The sequence below is a fragment of the Protopterus annectens genome, chromosome 12.part0, assembly GCF_019279795.1.
Source record: "Protopterus annectens isolate FY-2018-M chromosome 12.part0, PAN1.0, whole genome shotgun sequence".
NCBI classification, from domain to species: domain Eukaryota; kingdom Metazoa; phylum Chordata; order Ceratodontiformes; family Protopteridae; genus Protopterus; species Protopterus annectens.
Window position 1 is genome coordinate 297962486 of NC_056746.1, and position 22589 is coordinate 297985074.

Here is a 22589-nt window from a genome sequence, read left to right on the forward strand (position 1 = left end):
TACTTGAAGAATAGATCCATTAAATGATAGATTCTATTTGATGTTTAGTGCTCGATATATGTATAGTATCGATTTAAGTATATATTTTAATTATTTTAAAGGGTCAATATATCTATTCAGGCTAGTATTGGCATGATGTTATATACAGGATTCAATATAAATATCATTTAGAATATGACAGTTAGGTATAGTGTGCCTCCTACAGTTTGAATAGTTAAACGGCAGACTGGCAATAGATTTATGTAGTATATTATGATAGTATTGTAGGGTCTGCCTGGGAGCGTTTTATCATTCTATAATGGTTTTAATGTGGGTACCATTTGGGATTGATTATGCGATATGATGCACTACTGAGAGTCTCTAAATGGTAGGCTAATATTGGAATTCTTCTAGTATGAAATGATAGTAATACAAGGGTTATTTGGGAATGTTTTATTTTTAACTCGTTTTACAATGTGTTTTTAAGTGAATATCCACGTATATATGTTGTGTTTTTTGATAGGAATTTTATTTTTGCTATTTTTTGACAATGCTTAGTTTGATATGTTTATTGTGCTCGTAAATGATTTACGGAAGATCTTTTGCTGCTTCATTTGAGTGTATGGCTCTTTAATTTACAAGGGAAATGATGTCATTAGATTAGGAAGTGATGTGTTTTAAATCTGTTATATAATGATGCAAGATAACTGTTTGTTTGTAACATCTGATGAAGTAGGGCTACCTGTGAAAGCGCTAACGTCAATAAAGGAAAAGATTTTTGTACTATTAACATTGTGCTTCTTTTTGGAGTTTCGTTGGCTTTTGAATTACTAGAAGTGGAGTTTTGGCAGTATCTTCCATGTCTGTCTCTCTCTGTCTCTCTCTGTCTCTCTCTGTCTCTCTCTCTCTCTCTCTGTCTCTCTCTGTCTCTCTCTGTCTCTCTCTGTCTCTCTCTGTCTCTCTCTGTCTCTCTCTGTCTCTCTCTGTCTCTCTCTGTCTCTCTGTCTCTCTCTGTCTCTCTGTCTCTCTCTGTCTCTCTCTCTGTCTCTCTGTCTCTCTCTGTCTCTCTGTCTCTCTCTGTCTCTCTCTGTCTCTCTCTCTGTCTCTCTGTCTCTCTCTGTCTCTCTCTGTCTCTCTCTGTCTCTCTCTGTCTCTCTCTGTCTCTCTGTCTCTCTCTGTCTCTCTCTCTGTCTCTCTGTCTCTCTCTGTCTCTCTGTCTCTCTCTCTGTCTCTCTGTCTCTCTCTGTCTCTGTCTCTCTGTCTCTCTCTGTCTCTCTCTGTCTCTGTCTCTCTCTCTGTCTCTCTCTGTCTCTCTCTGTCTCTCTGTCTCTCTCTGTCTCTCTCTGTCTCTCTGTCTCTCTCTGTCTCTCTGTCTCTCTGTCTCTCTGTCTCTCTCTCTGTCTCTCTCTGTCTCTCTGTCTCTCTGTCTCTCTGTCTGTCTCTGTCTCTCTGTCTCTCTGTCTCTCTCTGTCTCTCTGTCTCTCTGTCTCTCTGTCTCTCTCTGTCTCTCTGTCTCTCTCTGTCTCTCTCTGTCTCTCTCTGTCTCTCTGTCTCTCTGTCTCTCTCTCTGTCTCTCTGTCTCTGTCTCTCTGTCTCTCTCTCTCTCTCTCTGTCTCTCTCTCTGTCTCTCTCTCTGTCTCTCTCTGTCTCTGTGTCTCTCTCTGTCTCTGTCTGTCTCTGTCTCTTTCTGTCTCTCTCTCTGTCTCTCTGTCTCTCTGTCTCTCTCTGTCTCTCTCTGTCTCTCTCTGTCTCTCTCTGTCTCTCTGTCTCTCTGTCTCTCTGTCTCTCTGTGTGCGCTCGTGAAATATGACTTGGCAGACCAGGACTGCTAAAGATTAATGGGAACTTTGACCACTCTTTCTATGGCTGATCCAAACAAGACTAACACCACTAGTGAGAATAATCTAACATTATGACAACATTGTAAAGTAAAAGTACAAATCTTTAGCCAATACAAGCAGAGTATATCACAGCACTTCTATTAGATGCAATACAATGGCTACAAGGGAAATGGAATGTATGTTTTGTACAATAAAAAAGTGTGGAATCTAGATGGCAATTACTGGAAGAACAGAAAGGACAACGTTCTGAATAATTGCTTGAATCAGAATGCTTGCTGCTTATAACGTTTACTAAATGTAGACAACTGAGACTGAGTGGATGGAAAGGTAAAATAGTAATGTCTTGAACAAGTATCTTAATTAGCTTAACAAGCAAAACCACTGGAGACCACAACTTAGTATGCATGACGGAAATGAATCTCGGAAGAATCCGATACCAAAGTTTTAGACAGCATTTCTGTTGTGTGTAACATGAGCATCTACAAGGGAAACTGAATGCCTATTTTCTTCAGTCATTACACAGTGGGAAGTTGATAGCATCTAATGGCTGTTGAGAAGAGACAATGCTCTGAACTGCTTAAAGTTAACTTGCTTTTTTATCTATTAATGTTTAAAAAAGTAGAGCAGACACTAATAGTAAAGAAACATGCAGACTTAGAAATCGGAATAGCAGAAATATATAACTGTCTGTAAAGCAGGATAACTAAAAGTTGCACCTGAAAACATGGATACTGTCCATTAAGTTTTTCATTTGATTTGCATGGCAATGTTTTTACATAAATGTAGTTGTTCTGAGCCACGTACCTTCTTATAAGCTACTGTGCTGCCCATTATTACACAACTCCAGGCTGCCCAGATCATCAGCGTTTTAACTGTGTTAACATGATATATCAGTTACTAAACTGACCTAATGGGAAAATTATGGTTTCACTCTATTATGTTTTAAGAGCAGCCTTTATCATAATTTGGATGCGTGCTTTTCCCCTTTTTTGTTGTACTTTTTAGGACATTATATTTTATTTCAGCTGTAGGTTCTGGCTTTGAAGTCCGACTATACTGGTAAACTGAAATTCTGTTGGACAGCAGATGAGATCTATTAAGGTATTTTTACTATGAACTCAGTGTGTTTTTTTTTTTTTTTTTTTAAACACAGAAGATTCCCTATCCCCATCTGATTTAAGTCAGTGCTGAGATTGAGCAAAGGAGTAAAAACATACATTTACAAACCACATACAAAAAAAATTATAAAAAAAAAAATAAAAAGCACACACATACATTACACACAATTTTATACACACAGGCATGAGTTTTATATAACTATGTATACACAGAGAGACAATCGTATATCAATAGTGATGTTTGACTACTCTAAACTAAACGTAGTTTCTGCCATTATCTTCAGACCCCAGTCTTATATTTTGCTGTAACATGAGCCTGCCTCAAACTTCCATGATTACCTAAACAATCAAATTAGGAAAATCGATTATATCTAGTGTTAAAGATGTAAATGGCTTTCATCTGATGCACTGTCCATAACCACTCTAACAACCATCAGTAATGTACAGCATCTCCACAATCAGTTCATATCTGCTACTTCTCCCCTTTTATTAGTCACACTGACCCTGTTCTTGATAGGAAAAGGAGTGACATCTGTTCAGAAAGTCAGTTTGATTTTCTGTTCAGTTCTTTTGAAGGGCAATATCTCCTCAACTTTTCCATAAACTCAGAAAAAATATAATTTTCTACCCTTTTTAGAACACTGGGAGATGTTTACTTGTGTTAAAACAAGAGCATATTTGTTTGAATCTAGCTTAAATCTGTCACAGTAAAAAATATTACACACACCAGTGCGACTGCCCAATAATATCATTCATGAATTACATTAGTCAGTATCAGCTTACCAAAAGACTCCAGAACATCCATCACAAACAAAAGGAAGGAAATCTGCAGGAAAACAAAATAGTCTCAGTTACTCAAGTAATGCTAAAACTTTCCCATCACATTTACACAGAAACAGCTACAGGAACAAGAATATAAAGAATTAATTTTAATAAAAAAGGCTTCTCATTAGTTGAAATGTGTATTCTGTGGTACTTCTAGCATTAAGTGGATGTGCTGACTAACAAAGAAACAAAAAGGCCAATACTTTAAGTACAAAGCTACAGGTAAGGAGGCATCATGTAAAAGACTTATTTACATTTTTATTAGGTGGTGGTGCTGTGGTAGTGTTGTCGCCTCACAGTAAGACGTCCTGTTCGATTCTCAGCTAAAGCGTCTTCTTTGTGGAGACATGCGTGAATGGGCGTACCTTCGTTGAAGGTTGTGCGTCAGGGGGTGGCAACTCGGCACGTAAAAATCTACTGCCAATCATTAGTGGACCGGAGTTCCTCTGTGGCGACCCCTAACCGGGAAAAGCCAAAAGACAAAACAACTGTGTTGGAGCCTATATTTTAACTGGTTGTGGCAGTACAGGATGAACATGTACTGCATTCACCTCTCACCCCCAAAATTCAGACCTCAGGACTAAATTTAGCAGCTAACACTAGCAGAAACTTACTGATCTGTCAAGTGTATAGGTAAGGCTAACAACATATCAGGTGATGAAAAACCTTAAAACTAACAATACCATTGCATTTTCTCTAATTTTTTGCTGAAAGAACAGTAACAGCCCATTACATTGTATGACAACCTGCACATATTTTTCACAAACTTTAAGAACTTTCTGACTCGGTATCAGTTGTACTCGAGGCACTGACAGTAATCCAAACATATCTCCAAAGTGCTCAAGTTAATGTACTGTGTCAGGACATATTTTTTTCCTAGGAAAAACAATCAAGCACTAATATACTGATGTTACTGTGCAAAAATGCATTGCAAGAGTTTACTTTATTACAGAATGTTAATTAAGATCTGACAGTTGGCACAGATTATCAAGGAGCTGTTAACAGGTCTTTTTCTGTTGTCCAGGGCTTGATTCTCTCAGCCTTTATTTCTGTAGTGTGTGACCGAGCTGAGTCTGAAAAAAGTCCATGGAGGTTAGTGCTGTACCCCAGGTCAACAAACGCAAATAAAATAAAATGAAATAAACTAGATAAGCTCACCAGGTACAATTTCATGTTTTCAATGGTAAATCATGATAAATGGCCTAATCTAGTCCAATGACCTGTTTAGAGTCCCACAAAATGCAATGACAGACTAGCAATATTCTACAAGGTGCAGCCTAGTAGCAGCCAACACTGCTGTAATAAAAACTTGCAGTTTTCTCCTGTGTTTTTATACAGCTTGTGTTCATGCAACTGGTATTTTCAGTTCACAACTATGACAAAAGATGCCTAAAAGTATTACTAGAGCTGATGATGTGCTGTTGACAGCTTAGGTTATGCAGTGGCTTATGCGCCATAGGGACCAGCCTCAAAGGAAAGGTGTGATGCAGAAGGTCACCTTGTTTTATTTGGAAAAATGGCGTGAAGCTAAGTAAGGCAGCAAAACCATGTGAAGGAACCAGGAAAAGCAGCTAACTGCAAGCCTCACAGCACTTTGGACACAAGAATGCAGAAGCAGCATGTGGGAACATCTGCTGGCCTGCATTTGCATCACTACATACCTGCTATCCTAGACTGTAAAAGGAAAAGCAGGAAGAACAAATACATATTTGCAGCAGTATAACAGAACCAAGAACAAGCCACCAGAATTGGGCAACTTGCGTAGAAGCCACTGAGTCTATAGTCAGAGTGGGGCCTGAAAAATAAATAAAACTGAGAATGTACAAACTGATGCTCTGTTAAACCACATTATACCCCTTGTTTCCTACAAGTTCCTCAGAAAACAACAAATACGTACAAACTCTGAATTAAAATAAGCATAATGTCCTAGGATAAACCCTCAACCATGAGTCCCAATGCCTGATGAATAGCTTATTTTTATGCATGGATGCTTCAAATGATAAATACATTTGTTTGTGCAGTGCCTTCTCTTTTTTCCTTACTGGGGTAGGAAACCTAAAATGCACAGTTACTATGCTGGATAAGACATTTATTATTCAGTCTGATGCAAAACTTTGATTCTTTCTCTATTTAATATACTGCAACTTTGTCAGGTCCGTAGGGTAGCGGGATGAAACCCTGACAACAACCTAGGTATAAATTAACGACCTGGGTGCTGAAGGACCTGACAATGGTATAGAAATGGCAAGGCAGGACCTGATCACCTTTCTTGGTGAGGGAGAAGACAAAGGAGAAATGTGCTGGGGAGGCTGAACAGTTTCTACTACTGATGGGGACCAGAAGATCTGGAGAGTGAAATTTGCAGATAAGGCTTGTGGGTAAAGTTAGCAAGCTGTGTCACTGTGGAAGCAAGGTACTTCTCTAACAGCACCTCATATCAGTCCCTCAAGCAGATGTGTCACAAGCCAGCATATTATTACAGAGTTAAGGTACCCAAGCCACCTCATTACATCAGAACAACTGTCTGCAATATAATGGCTTTCACTTGTCCATGCAATGCAACAATATCCGTGTTAGCCGTGAGGCTACTTCTGTCTAGAGATGGGACCTGGCTGGCAAACGGACGCATAGTATATGCACAAAAGTAGAAGTCCTAGGGAGGAAAAACATAAGGTCAAGTACAAGGGTCAGACTGCTCAGAAAAAATGGCAAAGGGAAGAATAAAACTATGGGAAAAATACACCTTAAAGAGTAGCATTAATACACTTCAGGGAGGGGAGCAGAAGAGGACTTCAAATTACATTTTAAATATAACAAGTACTTTGAAAAAAATCAGGAAAGTATTCCCTCTAATCAAAAGGTTAGCTGTGTGAATGTTTTGTTTTAATTATTCACTTGAAACAAGTGAATAATTAAAACAGTGAGACTGCAGCTTAAAAAAAGGGATACTGAAATTGATGAAACCAGACAACTTAACTCTAACCTAATTACAACAATAGGTTAGATGCTGAGGATGACTTCGATTGGAGAGAGTATTGCTGGCAGCTGAAGTTAGATGCCAGCAGGCCTCCAGGGCTCAATAATAAAGACATTTCAAAATATATCTTAAAAGGAAGAAACTTCAGCATTAAGTGTCTTCTTGATTAATTTTAATTGTTTATTAAGGAAATTGTCTTAATTAATGTGATTATTGAGCGAGTATATAAATGTTTTAATTTTCAAAATTCCATTCAGTCTGAAGAAGTCTTATGTAGACGAACATGATTACTGAATGATATTGCCAACGGAATAAAGTTTTTATGATTATTTTTTGGTTGTTTTTTTGAGTTGTATCATATCAGAGAAGTTGTTTTAAAAGGACAAGTAATGAACATTCAGAGACGAGCGTTATGGTTTTACCATCAGGATTCACATTGCGCAACATGCCTAATGGTTCCACTTGGTTAAATCATGAAGGCAATGTGGGCAATTCCAACAGAGTCGTTGATATGAAAGTTTCTAAGACTAGGACTGCAGAGCTGGTGTTTCAAATCCAACTTGACGATAACTTATCTAGTTGTTTAGCTGCTCCGAGCAATCAGTTTGAAAATATGGTTTTGCAAAATGAAAAACACTGAGTTTAGTTTATCGGAGCGTTACTTTCAAATGGAGAAAGATTTCATTAACTTAAAATGCCTGCAGTAGGATATTTTATTTTTCGAATCTAGTACTGCAGTTAAGAGAGTGCTGAAGGGGCTATGAAATCAGAAATATGCCGACTGGTGAAGATCTGCCCAATGACCTCATTGAGAGGTGGTTTGAATTAAATAAAAGAACTGGCATGGAGTATATAGTAATTTTAATAGACCGCTCAAGCAGAGAGTTCATGAACTGAATAAATGTATTAAAACTATTTTTTGTCTGAAAAGGGAGAACACTGCAGAAAATTTTGACAGTAACGTTTGCCTCATTCAAGCCAAATTAATAAAAGAGAATGAGATGCTGAGGAAAAGGAAGCTGAAGAAGTTTGAGAGATCATGCTGATTACAAGAAGGGAGTGGCTTGTCCAGGAAATGAGTCAATCAAAGCACCAGCAGAAGGTGGCGAAGTAGATGAAGGCAGAGAACAGGAGCATGTAGAGATGAATACTACCAAAGTAAGAAAGTCAGAAAGATTAGCACAAACAAATGGAGCAGGCTAATGAAAATGGTAGTAAATCCAATTGTAGCTCTGGAAAAAGAGCAGAAAGAAATGAAGTTCAACAGATTTTTCAGCCTATAAAAGTGTCTATCAGGAAACCGGCACAGGACAGTGCGATGCACTGTAAGACATGCTTAGGGTTTAGAGAGTACATTATAATTGGCATTCACTAACTTTGGATGTAGACAGTGAAAAATCAGATCAAATCTTTAACGGATTTCTCCAAGACGTTTGTTTTTCTACTAGCATCTTGCTAGAGACAGATGTAAAATAAAAAAGGGAGCTAGTCAAGTTATACGTGGTGAGTAACTCAAGTAATGTTTATAATATTGACGAGTGGCTGGAAGATCTGTCAAAGGAAACAATATTAGCACTAATTTCCTCCATCAGATTTGGAGATAGAGGAGTGAAACATTACATTTTGGGGATAATTTTCTGTCAAGAGATTTTGCTGAATTCCAGAATTTTTTGGATTACCATGGTGAGCTGTTTGATGAGAGGTAGTTTTTTTTTTGGTTTTCCTTCAGGCAGGGCACTTTATTTCATGAAAATAACTGAATTTAGTAGAGTTCATGATATCTTTCTTCCACTCTATGCCAGCTTTTCTTTCTTTAATTGACCTTAGAGGTGGAGTGTCACATGGAACACATGAAGCCAACGTGCTGTAGTAAGGAAATTACAGAATGAGGTCAGAGTGGAAGTGAGGTCAGTAAAATTATAAATGTGTGTCCAGTAAAGAGAAGTTTATTTTCTCAGAGGATTTCAAAGTTGTTTGGAAAAGAATAAGACAAAATATATCTAGAAGATCAAGGTTTTTAAAGGATCAAAAAGATATGGTGGGGGTTATGAATGCCGAAGACATTAAGAAGCTTTTGTAGATCTGAGAATTTGTTAGGAATATTTTTTAATAACCATATAACAAGAAATTTTTATTGAGAGGTTTTAGTCGTGTTACAGTTTTAACCATCTCAAACTAAGTGTGAAGTAATCCATCAAAAGACGACTTCAGACATTTCCAGTTTAGGTTTACATCAGAAAGAATCTGTTTACTGTTCTTGCTAACAATCAGAATTATTTTAAGGATGTTCTGAAAACTTGCAGTTGAAAGGATACAAGTAGTTGCAATACAGAGTTTGGTGTGATCCCTATCCCAAATAGTAATTTGATTAGTGTCCAACAGGTACTGCCAATAGAGGAATTATTCTGGCCCAATAAGGATGAACCAAGAGTATTTTCTCTTCTTATTAATCCTAGTTGGATGCTCCCCCCTCACCCCCGACATTCTAGCAGTTGGTCAGAAGTCACAGACCATAAAGTAGTCAGAGGAAAACAATAAGGAATCCAGGAAGAGTCTTTCAGACAAGATTCTGTAACAGCAATTATTTGGGGGCTGACACGAGATGCCCATGTTTCTAACTGTGCCCATTTATTTAAGCTGCATACAGTCATGAAGGCTATTGAGCAATGTTTAGAGAATGTGGAATGTGACACAGGAACAGGAGTGTGGTGAATGTTGCTAGAGAGAAGCACAGTGGAAAGTTAAATAAAAGCAGTGTGCTTTTGATACTTGAATGACTACTTTAAAGGGCACCTTCTGTAGAGCACACAAGTCATATGCAACCTTTTTTTCTTTGCAAGTGCAATAATAAACGTTAAGTGTTGTTTGTAAAGGTCCTGGGTTTGCATGGAGTAATGTTAGGTCAATGAACAGTTTAGATGTTTTGACTGTTATTACAGAGTTAGCAAACCGTGAAGATTAATTAGTGCATAAAATGAGAGGTTTGGTAAAATGAATTAAAAGACAAGTGAAAGTATTGATATTAGAATAATACACTGAGTAGGTTTTTAAAAATGCAGTGTGATTGTCCACAGAACGGCAAGGAACCTTAAGTATAAATATCAAACGATCCAAGAGGATGGCTGGAGAATTCAGATTGGGGGAGCAAAGCTAACACACTTTGTGTGGTTGGAGTCACTCACGCTGCATACAGATGGGCAAAGCAAACAGGAAGGAATAAAATCTAGGTATGTGCAACCAAAAAAAAAACAAGAGTGAACAGAAAGGAAAGTGCTGTCAAAATACATGAAAGTGTGATTTACAATGTTTATGTTGGTTGTAGCAAACAGACAAACACAATAGCCTTTCTGCATTGACTGCCTATCCAGTCCACTAAACAAATGTAAGCAGTACTGACGAAATGCCAGTAGTTATGACCATTACTGGTCACCATACCTTTCAACTTCTTACAGAAAAAAATTCAAGACAAAGCCAAACATGAATTGCGTGTGTGCGTGTGCATGCGGGGGTGGGGGAGATTACACTGGAGCTCGAATCTTCATATGGTCGACACACTTCCACAAAAGTCAGAATGCCAAATTCCAGTATACCTGACAATCATCAAGGCTTGAAACTCCTTACTGCTCCGGACCAAGGAACAAAAGTTACCATAAGTCCAGGAAGGGACAAGGTTAAATATTCAGTAATGCCAGTGTTAGACATGCCCACGTTTCAGATGTAAGAATTGTGCAGTAGGACTCTACTGGATGCGAACTGGCCCAAGTTTACTATCATTCTGTGAAGTCACAGGCAATCGAGTCTTCATATGTTCGGTGATTTCCATGAAAGTCGGAATGCTGAATTCTGGTACACTTGCCACAAACATCAAACCTCAAAACTTCCTACTACTCAAACCAGAACTAGCATTATTATGGGTCCAGAGGGGGCATGGTTGGGCAATTGGTAACATCGGTGTTCGAAATTTTGACATTCGGGATGAAGAATCACACAGGTGGACTCTACTATCATTATGTTGAGTCACAGGTAGTAAACAGGCCCAAAATCAGGGATAAATATTAAATGGTGTTCTTATGGAAAGTTGCTAGAATAACAGGTTTTGCATTAGCATGCATTTTCTGAATGATAGAATGTCTAAAACGCTGATGTTATTATTTACTGACTTGTTTGTTTGTGTCTTTCGGCTTTTCCCGGTTAGGGGTTGCCACAGAGGATCTGCGGTCCGCTAATGATTGGTAGCTGATTTTTACATGCAGAGTTACCAGCCCTGATGCACAACCTTCAACGAAGGTACGCCCATTCACGCATGTCTCCACGCAGAAGACGCTCTAGCCGAGAATCAAACCGGACAGCGTCTTACTGTGAGGCGACAACACTACCGCAGCACCACCACTGACTGCAATCCTCAATTATTTGCCAGAAAATTACAAGTTTTTACAGGAACAGACCAAAAGTATCAGATAAAAATATGGACATTGTGCAAAATTCTGGAAAGTTGAGAGATATGTTGGTTGGAGAGAAAGCAAGAAGGCAAAAGTGAACAGAAGTGAAACAATTTCGGGGATGGGGAATTTCAAGAGCAGGGCAGCAGGGACAAAGTACAGTAGGAGAAGGAGAACGAGAACTAGAAAACAGTCAGTAAAATAAGCAAACTACAGGACAGTCAGTAAAATAAGCAAACTACAGGACACAGTAGCTTGCTTAAACTACTGCCTCTTTTCCAGCAAGCAAGCAGTAATGTAAGCAAGCTATAAAGCACATTATATTAGCTTCCCTCGCTTATACTACAAGTGCAGCACTTAACCAGCATTCTGCAGAAATAAAATGTCCAACTGGTAGAATGGGTGGGTGCGTTTAAAAAATAAATATATGCATTGAATAAAAAAGGAAAAAAGAAAATAACAAGGGACAGAAATGTAGACAATAAGACCGGTCCAATTAAGTGATGTCATTTTTCTGAGCAGTCTATATTGTCAGGGGACAGCTCAGTAGGATCACTTACACAATCCTCGCATACAAAAAAAAGAAAAACTGTTGTGCAGAGCCTATGTTAAACAAGACTCGTTGACATTTTGAACCTTTCAAAAATACAGCTTATTACAGCAGATATTCACTGCCACAGTGGAAAACAAGAAGTTATGTACTCACCATAACGTTCGATGTATGTAGTCCATCTCGCCTCACATTTTTACCAGTGGGTTCAGAGCAGAATATCGGTTCAGACTCGGCCGATTTTACTAGCTCAAAGTCTCTCCATTGGCTGGGCTAAGAGGGTATCCCATGGTGCACTGCTCCATATCCCCAGATCTAGTTTTCTGCGAAAAACATTTGTACTCCATACACACCTCATATTTATATAAACAATAACTAGTCAGTCAAAGGGACTCTGCAGGTGACAACCTAACCTCCAAATCCTCCAGGCAGGGGGAAGGTAAGAAAGAATGTGAGGCGAGATGGACTACATACATCTAACGTTATGGTGAGTACATAACTTCTTGATGTTATGTAGTCCTATCTCGCCTACATTCTTACCCGTGGGACAGCGTCCCTAGCACCTACATCCTAGGTGGCTCATAGGAAAATACTCCTGAGAACTGTGGAGCCAAAGGAAAACCTGCCCCTGGAGACCACGTCCAATTTGTAATGAGAAACAAAGGTGTGGGGAGAAGCCCAAGTAGCTGCAGCACATATATCATCCACTGACAATCTAGCTTGATAGGCTGTGGATGTAGAAACAGCCCGAATAGAATGTGCCTTGACTGGAAATGGCAAATTTTTACCTCCTGCCTGACAGATGAAAGAGATACAACTGGCTATCCATCTAGACAGCGTGACCTTGGATACCGGAGAACCCAATCGGTTTTCCGAAAAGGAGACAAAGAGTTGATCAGATTTCCGGATATCTTTTGTCTGGTGTAGTGTAGATAGAAGCGTAACTGCCTATGCATATCCAATTGCTGAAACATAAATTCTGCCTTGTTAGAAAAGTGGGGGAAGAACACAGGCAGCTCAATGGACCGATTCATGTTAGACAAGGAAGCCACTTTAGGAAAGAACGAGGGGTTTGGTCTAAGAGAGACCCTATCTTTATGGAAGATTAAATATGGGGGTTTGATGGACAGGGCTTGTATTTCCGAAACCCGCCTTGCTGAAGTGACTGCTATTAAGAATGCTGTTTTCCATGTCAAGAATTTTAATTCACAGGTAGCTGCAGGTTCAAATGGTGGTAGAGTAAGGGCTTGTAGAACAAAATTGAGATTCCAGGGCATGATAGGTTTGGATACTGGGGGACGAAGCAACAGAGTACCTTTAAGGAATGCTTTACATAGTCTGAGTGCCATGAGACTAGGTTAATTCGCTACGTGGAAATTAGATATCGCCACCAGCTGAACTTTGATGGTGGCTGATGCGGACCCCTGATAGAACAGCATAGACAAGAACTCCAGAACTGAATCTATTGGAGCTGTGTAAGGATCAATGCCTCTAATATGTGCCCAGATAGAGAACCTTTTCCATTTGCTAGAATAAATCTTTCTAGAGGATGGCTTGAGAGGACGATAATATATGGTCCACTTCCATTGCTAGTCAGATGTCATAATTTTTCACGGAAGTGGAGTAGCCATGCTGTCAACCGTAGTGTCCTCAGAGAGAGGTGGAACTGTCCCATGCGTGTCAGTAAATCTGGTAGAGGGTCCAGAATTCAAGGAGTGTCCACAATATATGGTTGAAGAAAGGGGAACCAGACTTGACGAGGCCAGTGTGGGGCAATCAGAATCATTCTGCTTCCCAAGGATTGCGCTTTCTGAATCACCCTTGAGAGGAGGGGAAACGGAGGGAAAGCATAAAGCAGACCGGAGTGCCAATCGTGAACCAGAGCGTCCCTGGGCAATTCCCCCTGTGGGGGGGGGGATCAGCGTGAAGTAGTTGCTGCATTTCACATGGAGAGGGCTGGAAAAAAGGTCGCAGCAAGGCTGACCCCATCTGCTGAAGATTCGCTCTGCAACCAGGCGATTCAGGGACCACTCATAAGGCACAAGTATCGCTCTGCTTAGCCTGTCCGCTATTACGTTGGACTTCCCCAGAATATGCGTCGCCACCAGAAACCATTGGGAAGCTATTGCCCAATGCCACACTCGCATAGCCTCTCTGCATAGAGGGCAAGACCGGGTTCCCCCCTGCTTGTTGAGATACCACACTACTGACATGTTGTCTGAATGTATCACAACAGTCCCTAGAGGAAGAACTTTCTGAAGTGCCTGCAATGCAAGAAGCACTGCTCTCATCTCCAGGACGTTTATATGCAAATGTATCTCGTGTTCTTGCCACGTGCCTTGGACTGTCCTGACGAGATAATGCCCCCCCCCCCAATCTGGGAGGCGTCCGTGGTCACCGTGGCAATAGGGACAGGTGGAACAAAGGGCTTTCCCCCGTTCAAATTGTTGGTGCACAGCCACCAACGGAGGTCCTGCTTGCACCTGTCTGTAAGATGGGATGAGATAGTGGGAGTCTTTGGAGAGACCATTGGACAAAGAGGAGCCATTGAAGAAGTCTCATGTGTAATCTCGCTAGAGGGACCAACATGACAGATGCTGCCATGGTCCCTAGGAGTTGTAGAACCAGTCTTGCCTTCGCGTGTCTCAGGGGCATCAGCATGTGCATTTGTTGTTGTAATACTGTGATCCTTTCTTGTGGTAAGAATGCTCACATTCAAATGGTGTCTAACTCTGCTCCTATAAAGCTGACACGCTGCGAGGGCAATAAGGCAGATTTTTCCCAGTTTATTGATATGCCCAACTGGTGACAGACTGATGGTAGCGTCCCTGGTTTGAACTAGTTGATGCCTGGTGGGGGCGGTAAGGAGCCAGTCGTCCAGGTACGGAAACACCTGGAATCCCTGACATCTCAAGTGAGCCGTCACCACTGCCATACATGGGGGCTGTGGCGAGACCAGAGGGCAGGGCTCAGAAATGGAAGTGACTGGCTCCCAGCCAGAAGCGTAGGCGACTCCTGGATGCTCTGTCCATTTTGACATGGTAGTAAGCATCCTTGAGATCGATGGAGCACATCCATACCTCCTCTCCCAACAATGGGAGAATCTATTGTAGTGTGGCCATATGGAACTTGGACTTGTGTACGGAATTGTTTAGTTGACCGAGATCTAGTATGGGTCTAAGGTCCCCTGTTCTTTTCGGCACCAAAAAGAAGTCCCTAATCCGATTTGGTCTGAGGGGACTCGTTGGAGGGCTCCTTTTTCTAGCAGCTGAGAGACCTCGGAGGCTGCTTGATCCCTTTGACTGGGTGGAATGTCTGGGATTTTTTTGATTGGCGGGGGTACTGAAGAGAATGGGATGAGGTAATCTCCGGAAATTATCCGTAATACCCATTGGTCCTGGGTAATGCTCTCCCAGGCTTCCGGATACAAGGAAATTCGACCCCCGAATGGCTCCAGATAAGTGCAGTCGGGCACACCCTCAGGAATGAGAGTATGGAGAGCCACGGAAGGAGTCGCGGTCTCCTGAATTGCGGGGGCCCCCTCTGCCTCTGGGGCGATGTCTCCCTGAGCAACCCCCCCTCCCCTGCCTCTGGAGGGGGGTTCACCTTGTGCGGCAGGAAAAAACCTCTGATTTCTTGAACCACATCTCCCTCACCCCTGCTGGGCCTTGGGATAAGGCCTAGAAGGAAGGGAAAAATGGACTCCTACGGTAGACAGGGTCTTTCCCTCTTGCTCGCACCTGGTGAGGGTGCCTTTCACTTTGGTCCCAAACAAGGAGGAACCGTCAAATGGGGCGTCAATGAAGGAAGACTTGAAGGCCTCCACAAAGTGATACAGGTGCGGCCAGGCTTGCCTTCTAAGGGCGACCCCTGAGCTTGCTGCCCTACTCGCTCCTTCGGCTGCATACAAAATGAGTCGCATGGACGAGTTAGTGATGGAGTTGAGGGTAGAAACATGTGCGTTAACTGTCAGACACTGCCTCAGGTATGTTACCCACAATAGTATTTCCCACCTCTTTGAGATCTCTCTGGAGCAGAGTGAAGCGAGACAAATAATTCGGCGACCGTAACGTGAAGGTTGCTGAAGATAGGGTATGCTTCCCGTACCGGTCCATGGTCCTAGACTCCTTGTTAGGAGGATGGACCAATGAAGAAGACTCTGCAACTTCCTTCTGGGTGGCTGCTGCCATCACCATGGCATCAACAGGGACTCCTTTTGACAAAAACTTTGCCCTGGGGTGCGGACAGGAATTTGTTGGGACACCTGGGCACGGGCTCCACAGAATCGGTTTTCCCTCACTCTTCGACAAATGAGGTCAAGAAGTTCGAAGGGTGGAGACACCCAGGAGGCAGAGGGTTGAGCGCCAAAAGCCTTAAGGAATACTGACTGCTCGGAAGGAGCTTTGAAAGGCCAGTCTCCTCTGTTTCAGTATCTCCAGGATATCGGAGAAGGAAACATCATCAGAGGAAGACTTGGGGGAACCTTCAGATTCCTTGAGGTCAGTATCGGAGGTGAGAGACTCATCCTGGGAGTCAGTGTGCTTCTTGCACAACTTCTTTCTAGGAGGCTCCTCAGGCATGGACTCTGGGAGACCCTCAAAGTTGGGGACCACTCGTGGAGGCATCCTTAGGGCCTAGCACTCTACTGTCCATGGATAGGTGAGTGTCAGAAGCTCTCGCCGGGGTGTTGGGGGACGGAATGACCAACCCAGGTGATGCAGCTGACGATCTGGCCAGCGTGCTCCACATGGCCTCGAAGGCAGGTCGCCCCCCCCCTCCGAGTCAGAGGACCGACCTCCGAGGCCACGACCAGGACCGGGGTCCCACGAGTCGATGCACCGAGTGGGAGACTCTGAACCGACAAATGTCCCAAAGTATCCCCCTCGGGCCCAACCGAAGAGACCAGAGTCTCGAACCCTGTGGATGGAACCGACATGGTCGGAGCCGAGGTCGGCACCGATAGACCCAGAGGGGGTATCAGAGCCGGCGCAGGAACATCACTCAGAGCGGAGCATACCGGCTCCAACGACAAACATGTGCTTGGAGGAGGAATCTTTGAAACTGTCATAGGAACTGGCTCCGGAGCCGACAGGGTCGGAGCCGAGAACAATTTGGCCAACACCGGCGACTGCAGGAGCCTCTGCACCACCCTATCAACATCCAAATCAGAAAGCCTAGAGGATTTGGAGGAGAGCGATGGAGATTGGGATCTCTTGTCAGGTGAACCATGCCTCACACTGGGCGACCGGCTCTGAATGGATTCAAGAATAATAAGAGTCTACACCGATTCAGTTAACATTGATACCTCCTGCGGCCCCGAGGACAGTGGATTTGAGGAGGTAGAGTCCAAAACAGTAATCTTCTAAGTGGCAGATGGAGCCGGAGACCTTTTCTTACCCTTAGAAGCTTTAGATTTTGACTGGGGACTAGAAGCAGAGTCTATAGCTTCCTCGAACAATGGTTTTAGAAGTCCCTTTAATATCAATTTATTTTTCCTTTCCTGGAGCACCCTAGGTCTGAACGCGTGGCAAAAGCTACAGGACTCTTGTAAATGGACGGCTCCAAGGCAGTAAACACACAGAGTGTCCATCTGTGATGGACATCTTATATCCACATTTGGAACATTTTTTAAAGCCAGAAGGCTTATGCTCCATCTGATCCTTAGACATTTTATAACTAACGCTAACGAAACCACCTAGACGCAACTTACAAAAAAGGCGGGAATAACACACACTTTAGAAACACCAGAAAAAAACAGTACTAGACACACTCTAAGAACCTCTAACTGAAACGGCTCTTCTACGGAACACACAGAACAACACAATCACACAAAAAGTTTATCTAACAGAGGGGAGGACTAGGTCCTCTAACTAAAACGGGCCTAGCCCGCTGGAACAGTTAGGGATACCAAAAACACAACTATCACACTCAAACACAGCGACAGCAACAAGAAATAGCTATTAAAATAGCTTTTGGGTATGAACTAACAAATTTCTCCAAGAGAAATAGCAAAAAGAAGGTACTTGGCCACAGCCAAGCGAGACCACGTGCGAGCTACGCAAGCAGCAAACGAGATCTGGGAATATGGAGCAGTGCACCATGGGATACCCTCTTAGCCCTGCCAATGAAAGACTTTGACCTACTAAAATCGGCCGAGTCGGAGCAGATATTTGGCTCCGAACCCACAGATAAGAATGTAGGGCGAGATAGGACTACATATCATACAATACAGAAAAGAGCAGAACTGATCATATACTATGCAAAGGTGGTGGTTAAAAACAGAAAAAAGCCTGCAATGCTTTGTTTTGTAATCTATATGGTGACAAAACATATAGACTATATAAACAATGAAAAAGAAAAAAGTGGAGGTGTGGCTATCTTTTAGTTATGTACTCACCATAACTTCAGATGTTTGGGATCCATCTCGCCTACATTCTGAATGATGGGTTCGGAGCCGATCCCTCGGCTCCGACTCGGCACGCTTATGCCAAAGAGCGAAGTCTCTTATTGGCTGAGCTTACTATATCCCAGGATGCACCACTACCAGTCCCCCAGATCTAGTTTGTCCGCATACATGCACACATGCATACCCTGCTTATATAACATCGTCAGATGAAACAAGATAAAAACAGTGGAGCTCAAAACCGTTCAATCTCTACTGACCTGCAAGGTAGGGGGAAGGAGGGTGGGTATCAGGAATGTAGGCGAGATGGATCCCAAACATCTGAAGTTATGGTGAGTACATAACTAAAAGATGTTATGTGATCCTATCTCGCCTACATTCTGAATGATGGGACAGCGTCCCTAGCACCTGAATCCTGGGTGGCTCACTGGAAAACACTCCTGAGTACCGTGGAACCAAATGAAGCTCGTCCTCTAGATGCCACATCCAATTTGTAGTGGGAAATGAAAGTGTGCGGATTGGACCAAGTAGCCGCAGCACAAATTTCCGATATAGCGAGCTTGGAATGAAAGGCTATAGAAGTAGCCATAGCTCTTGTAGAATGAGCTTTGATAGACGATGTAAGTTGTTTGTTCGAAGAAGAATAGGCCTGAGTTATGCAATCTCTGATCCATTTTGAGATTGTAGCTTTTGTAATGGTTTGGCCCAATTTATTATCTGAGAAGGACACAAACAACTGGTCTGACTTACGAAGTTGCTGAGTCCTGTCTAAATAGAAGCGTAATTGCCTGTGAACATCCAATTTATGGAGAGTATATTCTGCTTCATTAGAGAATTTTGGAAAGAAAACTGGTAGCTCTAGAGATTGTTGAAGACAGAAACTAGAACAGACTTTGGGGACAAAGGATGGATTAGGCCTAAGTGATACTCTATCCTTGTGGAAAATCAATGCGGTGGTTTAATAGACAGGGCTTGAAGCTCTGAGACTCTCCTTGCAGAGGTAATAGCCACTAAGAATGCCGTTTTCCAAGACAGATATTTTAATTCGCATGTAGCAGCCGGTTCAAAAGGGGGGAATGTTAATGCACGAAGCACCAAATCAAGATTCCACGGAGGTGCAGGATGAAAAACTGGTGGTCTTAACAGACTGGCACCTTTAATGAACGTTTTGCATAGTCTGCTGCTCATCAAAGGAGGATCCGTGGATTCATGGAATTTCGAGATAGCAGCTAGTTGGACTTTAATAGTTGAGACAGAAGATCCCTGATTAAACAGGGATGTTAAGAATTTTAAAACCTCTGGGACAGGAGCAGTGATAGGGTCTAAGCCCTTGAGTTGAGCCCAGATAGCAAACCTCTTCCACTTACTGAGGTACAATTTTGTTAGTGGTGGGTTTGTGGGCCGAAGATAAAATGTGAACAACTTCCGGGTCTAGTGTGTGCCTTCTAACTAAGGTTGGAAGTGGAGGAGCCAAGCTGTCAATTTTAGAGATTGAAGGGACTGATGCCAATGTCCCGACTGATGGATTAGCAAATCCGGGATCAGGTCTAAGATCCACGGATCGTCCACTGCATGCTTTTTCAGGTAAGGAAACCATATCTGACGAGGCCAGTATGGGGCAATCAGAATCATTGAAGACCCCAGTTGAGAAGCTTTTTGAATAACTTTTGGAAGGAGTGGAATTGGGGGAAAGGCATAAAGTAGCCCTGTTGGCCAAGGTTGTGCCAGAGCATCCATGGCTGGTACTTCCTGATGTGGAATCAAGGAGAAGAACCTCTGGCACTTGGTGTTTTGTGGAGTTGCAAATAGGTCGCAGCACGGCGTCCCCCATCTCTTGAAAACCTGGGCTGCTACTGTGCGGTTTAGAGACCATTCGTGAGGAGAGAGAATTGTCCTGCTTAATTTGTCCGCCAATACATTTGACTTTCCCGGGATGTGGGTCGCTACCAAGAAGCGGTTGGTAGCTACAGCCCATTCCCACACTCTCATGGCCTCTCTGCAAAGGGGATACGATCTGGTCCCTCCTTGTTTGTTCAGATACCAAACCACCGACATGTTGTCTGTGTGGATGGCGATGATGCCCTGAGGAAGAAACTTGTGTAAGGCCTGTAGGGATAGAAGTACAGCCCTCATCTCCAACACGTTGATGTGGAGAAGAGCTTCGTCCGGAAGCCAGGAGCCCTGAACTAGCCTGCCCAGACAATGCCCCCACCCTATCTGGGAGGCATCTGTCGTCAGGGTAACCACTGGAGGGAGAACAAAGGGTTTTCCCTGATCCAAGTTGGATGTCTGAAGCCACCAGCGAAGGTCCCTTTTGCATATTTCCGTAATCATGATGTGATGATTGAGGGGAAGATCCTGAAAGGACCATTGAGTTGACAAGAGCCACTGAAGAATCCTCATGTGTAATCTTGCTAGAGGAACTAAAAGAACCGTGGCAGACATTGAGCCTAAGACCTGTAGGACCATCCTGGCTGGGGCTTTGGACCTCGAGATTAGAGCTTGAACTTGGCCCTGTAAAGTTCGGATCCTTTCGGCCGGAAGAAAGACGCATCAATCTTGAGTCTATCTCTGCTCCTATAAACTTTATGCGTTGAGAGGGCAGCAAGACAGACTTTGACCAATTGAATGTAATCCCTAGGAAACACCCAGGAGATGGTGGCTTTGAGGTTGTCCATTAGTAGATGCCTGGTGGTGGCAGTCAGGAGCCAGTCGTCGAGATAGGGAAACACTTGGAATCCAAGACTTCTCAGGTGAGCCGTCACTACTGCCAAACACTTGGTGAACACTCTGGGGGCTGTGGTGAGACCAAAGGGCAGAGCACAAAATTGGTAATGACTGACTCCCAGGCTGAAGCGCAGATACCTTCTGGACGCCTGATGTATCGGTATGTGATAATAGGCGTCCTTGAGGTCTATGGAGCACATCCAAACATCCTTCTCCAACAACGGGAGAATGGATTGTAACGTGACCATTCGAATTTGGATTTCGTGACGGATTGGTTCAGTCTGCTGAGATCCAATATTGGTCTCAGGTCCCCTGTCTTTTGGCACTAAAAGAACCTGGAGTAATTTCCTGATCCGATCTTGTCTGTGGGGACCGGTTGGATGACTCCTTTTCTAGCAGCTTTAAAGCTTCTGCGGCTGCTATTTCCCTTTGACTGGGTGGTGGGTCCGGGATTCTCTTGGACGGTGGGGGTGAGTATTTGAATGGGATGGTGTAACCTCCGGCAATGATCCGAAGCACCCATCTGTCCTGAGTGATTGACTCCCAGGCATTTAGGTGCTTGGCAAGCGACACCCGACTGGCTCGAGCAGCACAGCCGGGCAATCCCTCATGACGTGTGGGAGGCTGAAGAGCCACGAAAGGACTCGCGGTCTCCAGAATTGCGGGGCCTCTGCCGCCTCTGGGACGGCGTCTCCCTGAAAAATTTCCCGCCCTCTGCCTCTGGACGGGAATCTTCCTGCTGTTGGGAGAAAAACTTGCGAGATTTTGAACCACATTTTCCCTCCTTTAGCCTTGGGGTAAGGCCGAAGGGAGTGGAATAACGGGCACCCACGGCAGATAACGTTTTTCCCTCTTGCTCACAGCGGGTAAGGGTGTCTTTCACCTTGGGTCCAAACAATGAGGACCCATCAAAGGGAGCGTCGGCGAAGGAAGACTTGAAGGCCTCCGAAACTGACACAAGCGGAGCCAGGCTTGTCTCGTGAGCCACGCCTGTGCCTGCCGCTCTACCCGCCCATTCGGCCGCATAAGAAATGAGCCTCATGGACGAGTTAGAAATTGGCGTAAGGATAGCCAACTGAGAGCTAACGGACTGGGCTAGCTGCTCAGGTAGGTTACCCGAGAGGGAATCTGACAACTCCTTGACCAGATCCCTCTGAAGCCTGGTAAAATGTGCCAAATAATTCAGAGACCTTAAGGTAAAGGCCGCTGAAGTCAGGGTGCGCTCCCCGTACCTATCCATACTCCTAGACTCCTTATTAGGAGGATGGATGGACGTTGAAGCCTCTGCCACGTCCTGTTGTGTAGCAGATGCCACCACCATGGCATCTACAGCCACGCCTTTAGTAAGGAACTCCTTCTCGGGGAGCAGATAAAATTTATTTGGACGAGAAGGGACTGGTTCCACGGTATCTGGATGTTCCACGCCTTCGACAAACTAAATCCAGAAGCTCGTCGAAGGCGGAGACACCCAGGAGGCGGAGGGCTGAGCCCCAAAGGCCTTGAGGAGCACTGATTCGTCAGCAGAGGGGTTTGGATATCCAGCCGCCTCGTTGTTTGAGGATCTCTAAGATGTCTGCAAATGAGACATCATCCGAGGCGACTTGGGACCCCTCCGCATCATCCATATCAGTGTCCGATGTAATAGACTCGGGAGTCCACGTGCTTCCTCTTGCACGATCTCTTCCTTGGGGGTTCCTCTGAAGACAACTCGAAGAACCCTCAGGAGGAGG

The 22589-nt window shown here is 43.5% G+C and overlaps 1 protein-coding gene across 2 annotated transcripts in view; it reads right to left on the reverse strand.

Annotated features, from left to right (window-relative positions):
- The window catches only part of ZFAND1 (zinc finger AN1-type containing 1), a 566374-nt gene that overhangs the window by 452766 nt on the left and 91019 nt on the right, over positions 1–22589 (reverse strand). For both annotated transcript variants that reach the window (XM_044089369.1, XM_044089370.1), the window contains exon 2: positions 3722–3764. In XM_044089369.1, coding sequence (XP_043945304.1) covers positions 3722–3764 — 43 coding nt within the window. The remainder of the gene's footprint in view (positions 1–3721; positions 3765–22589) is intronic.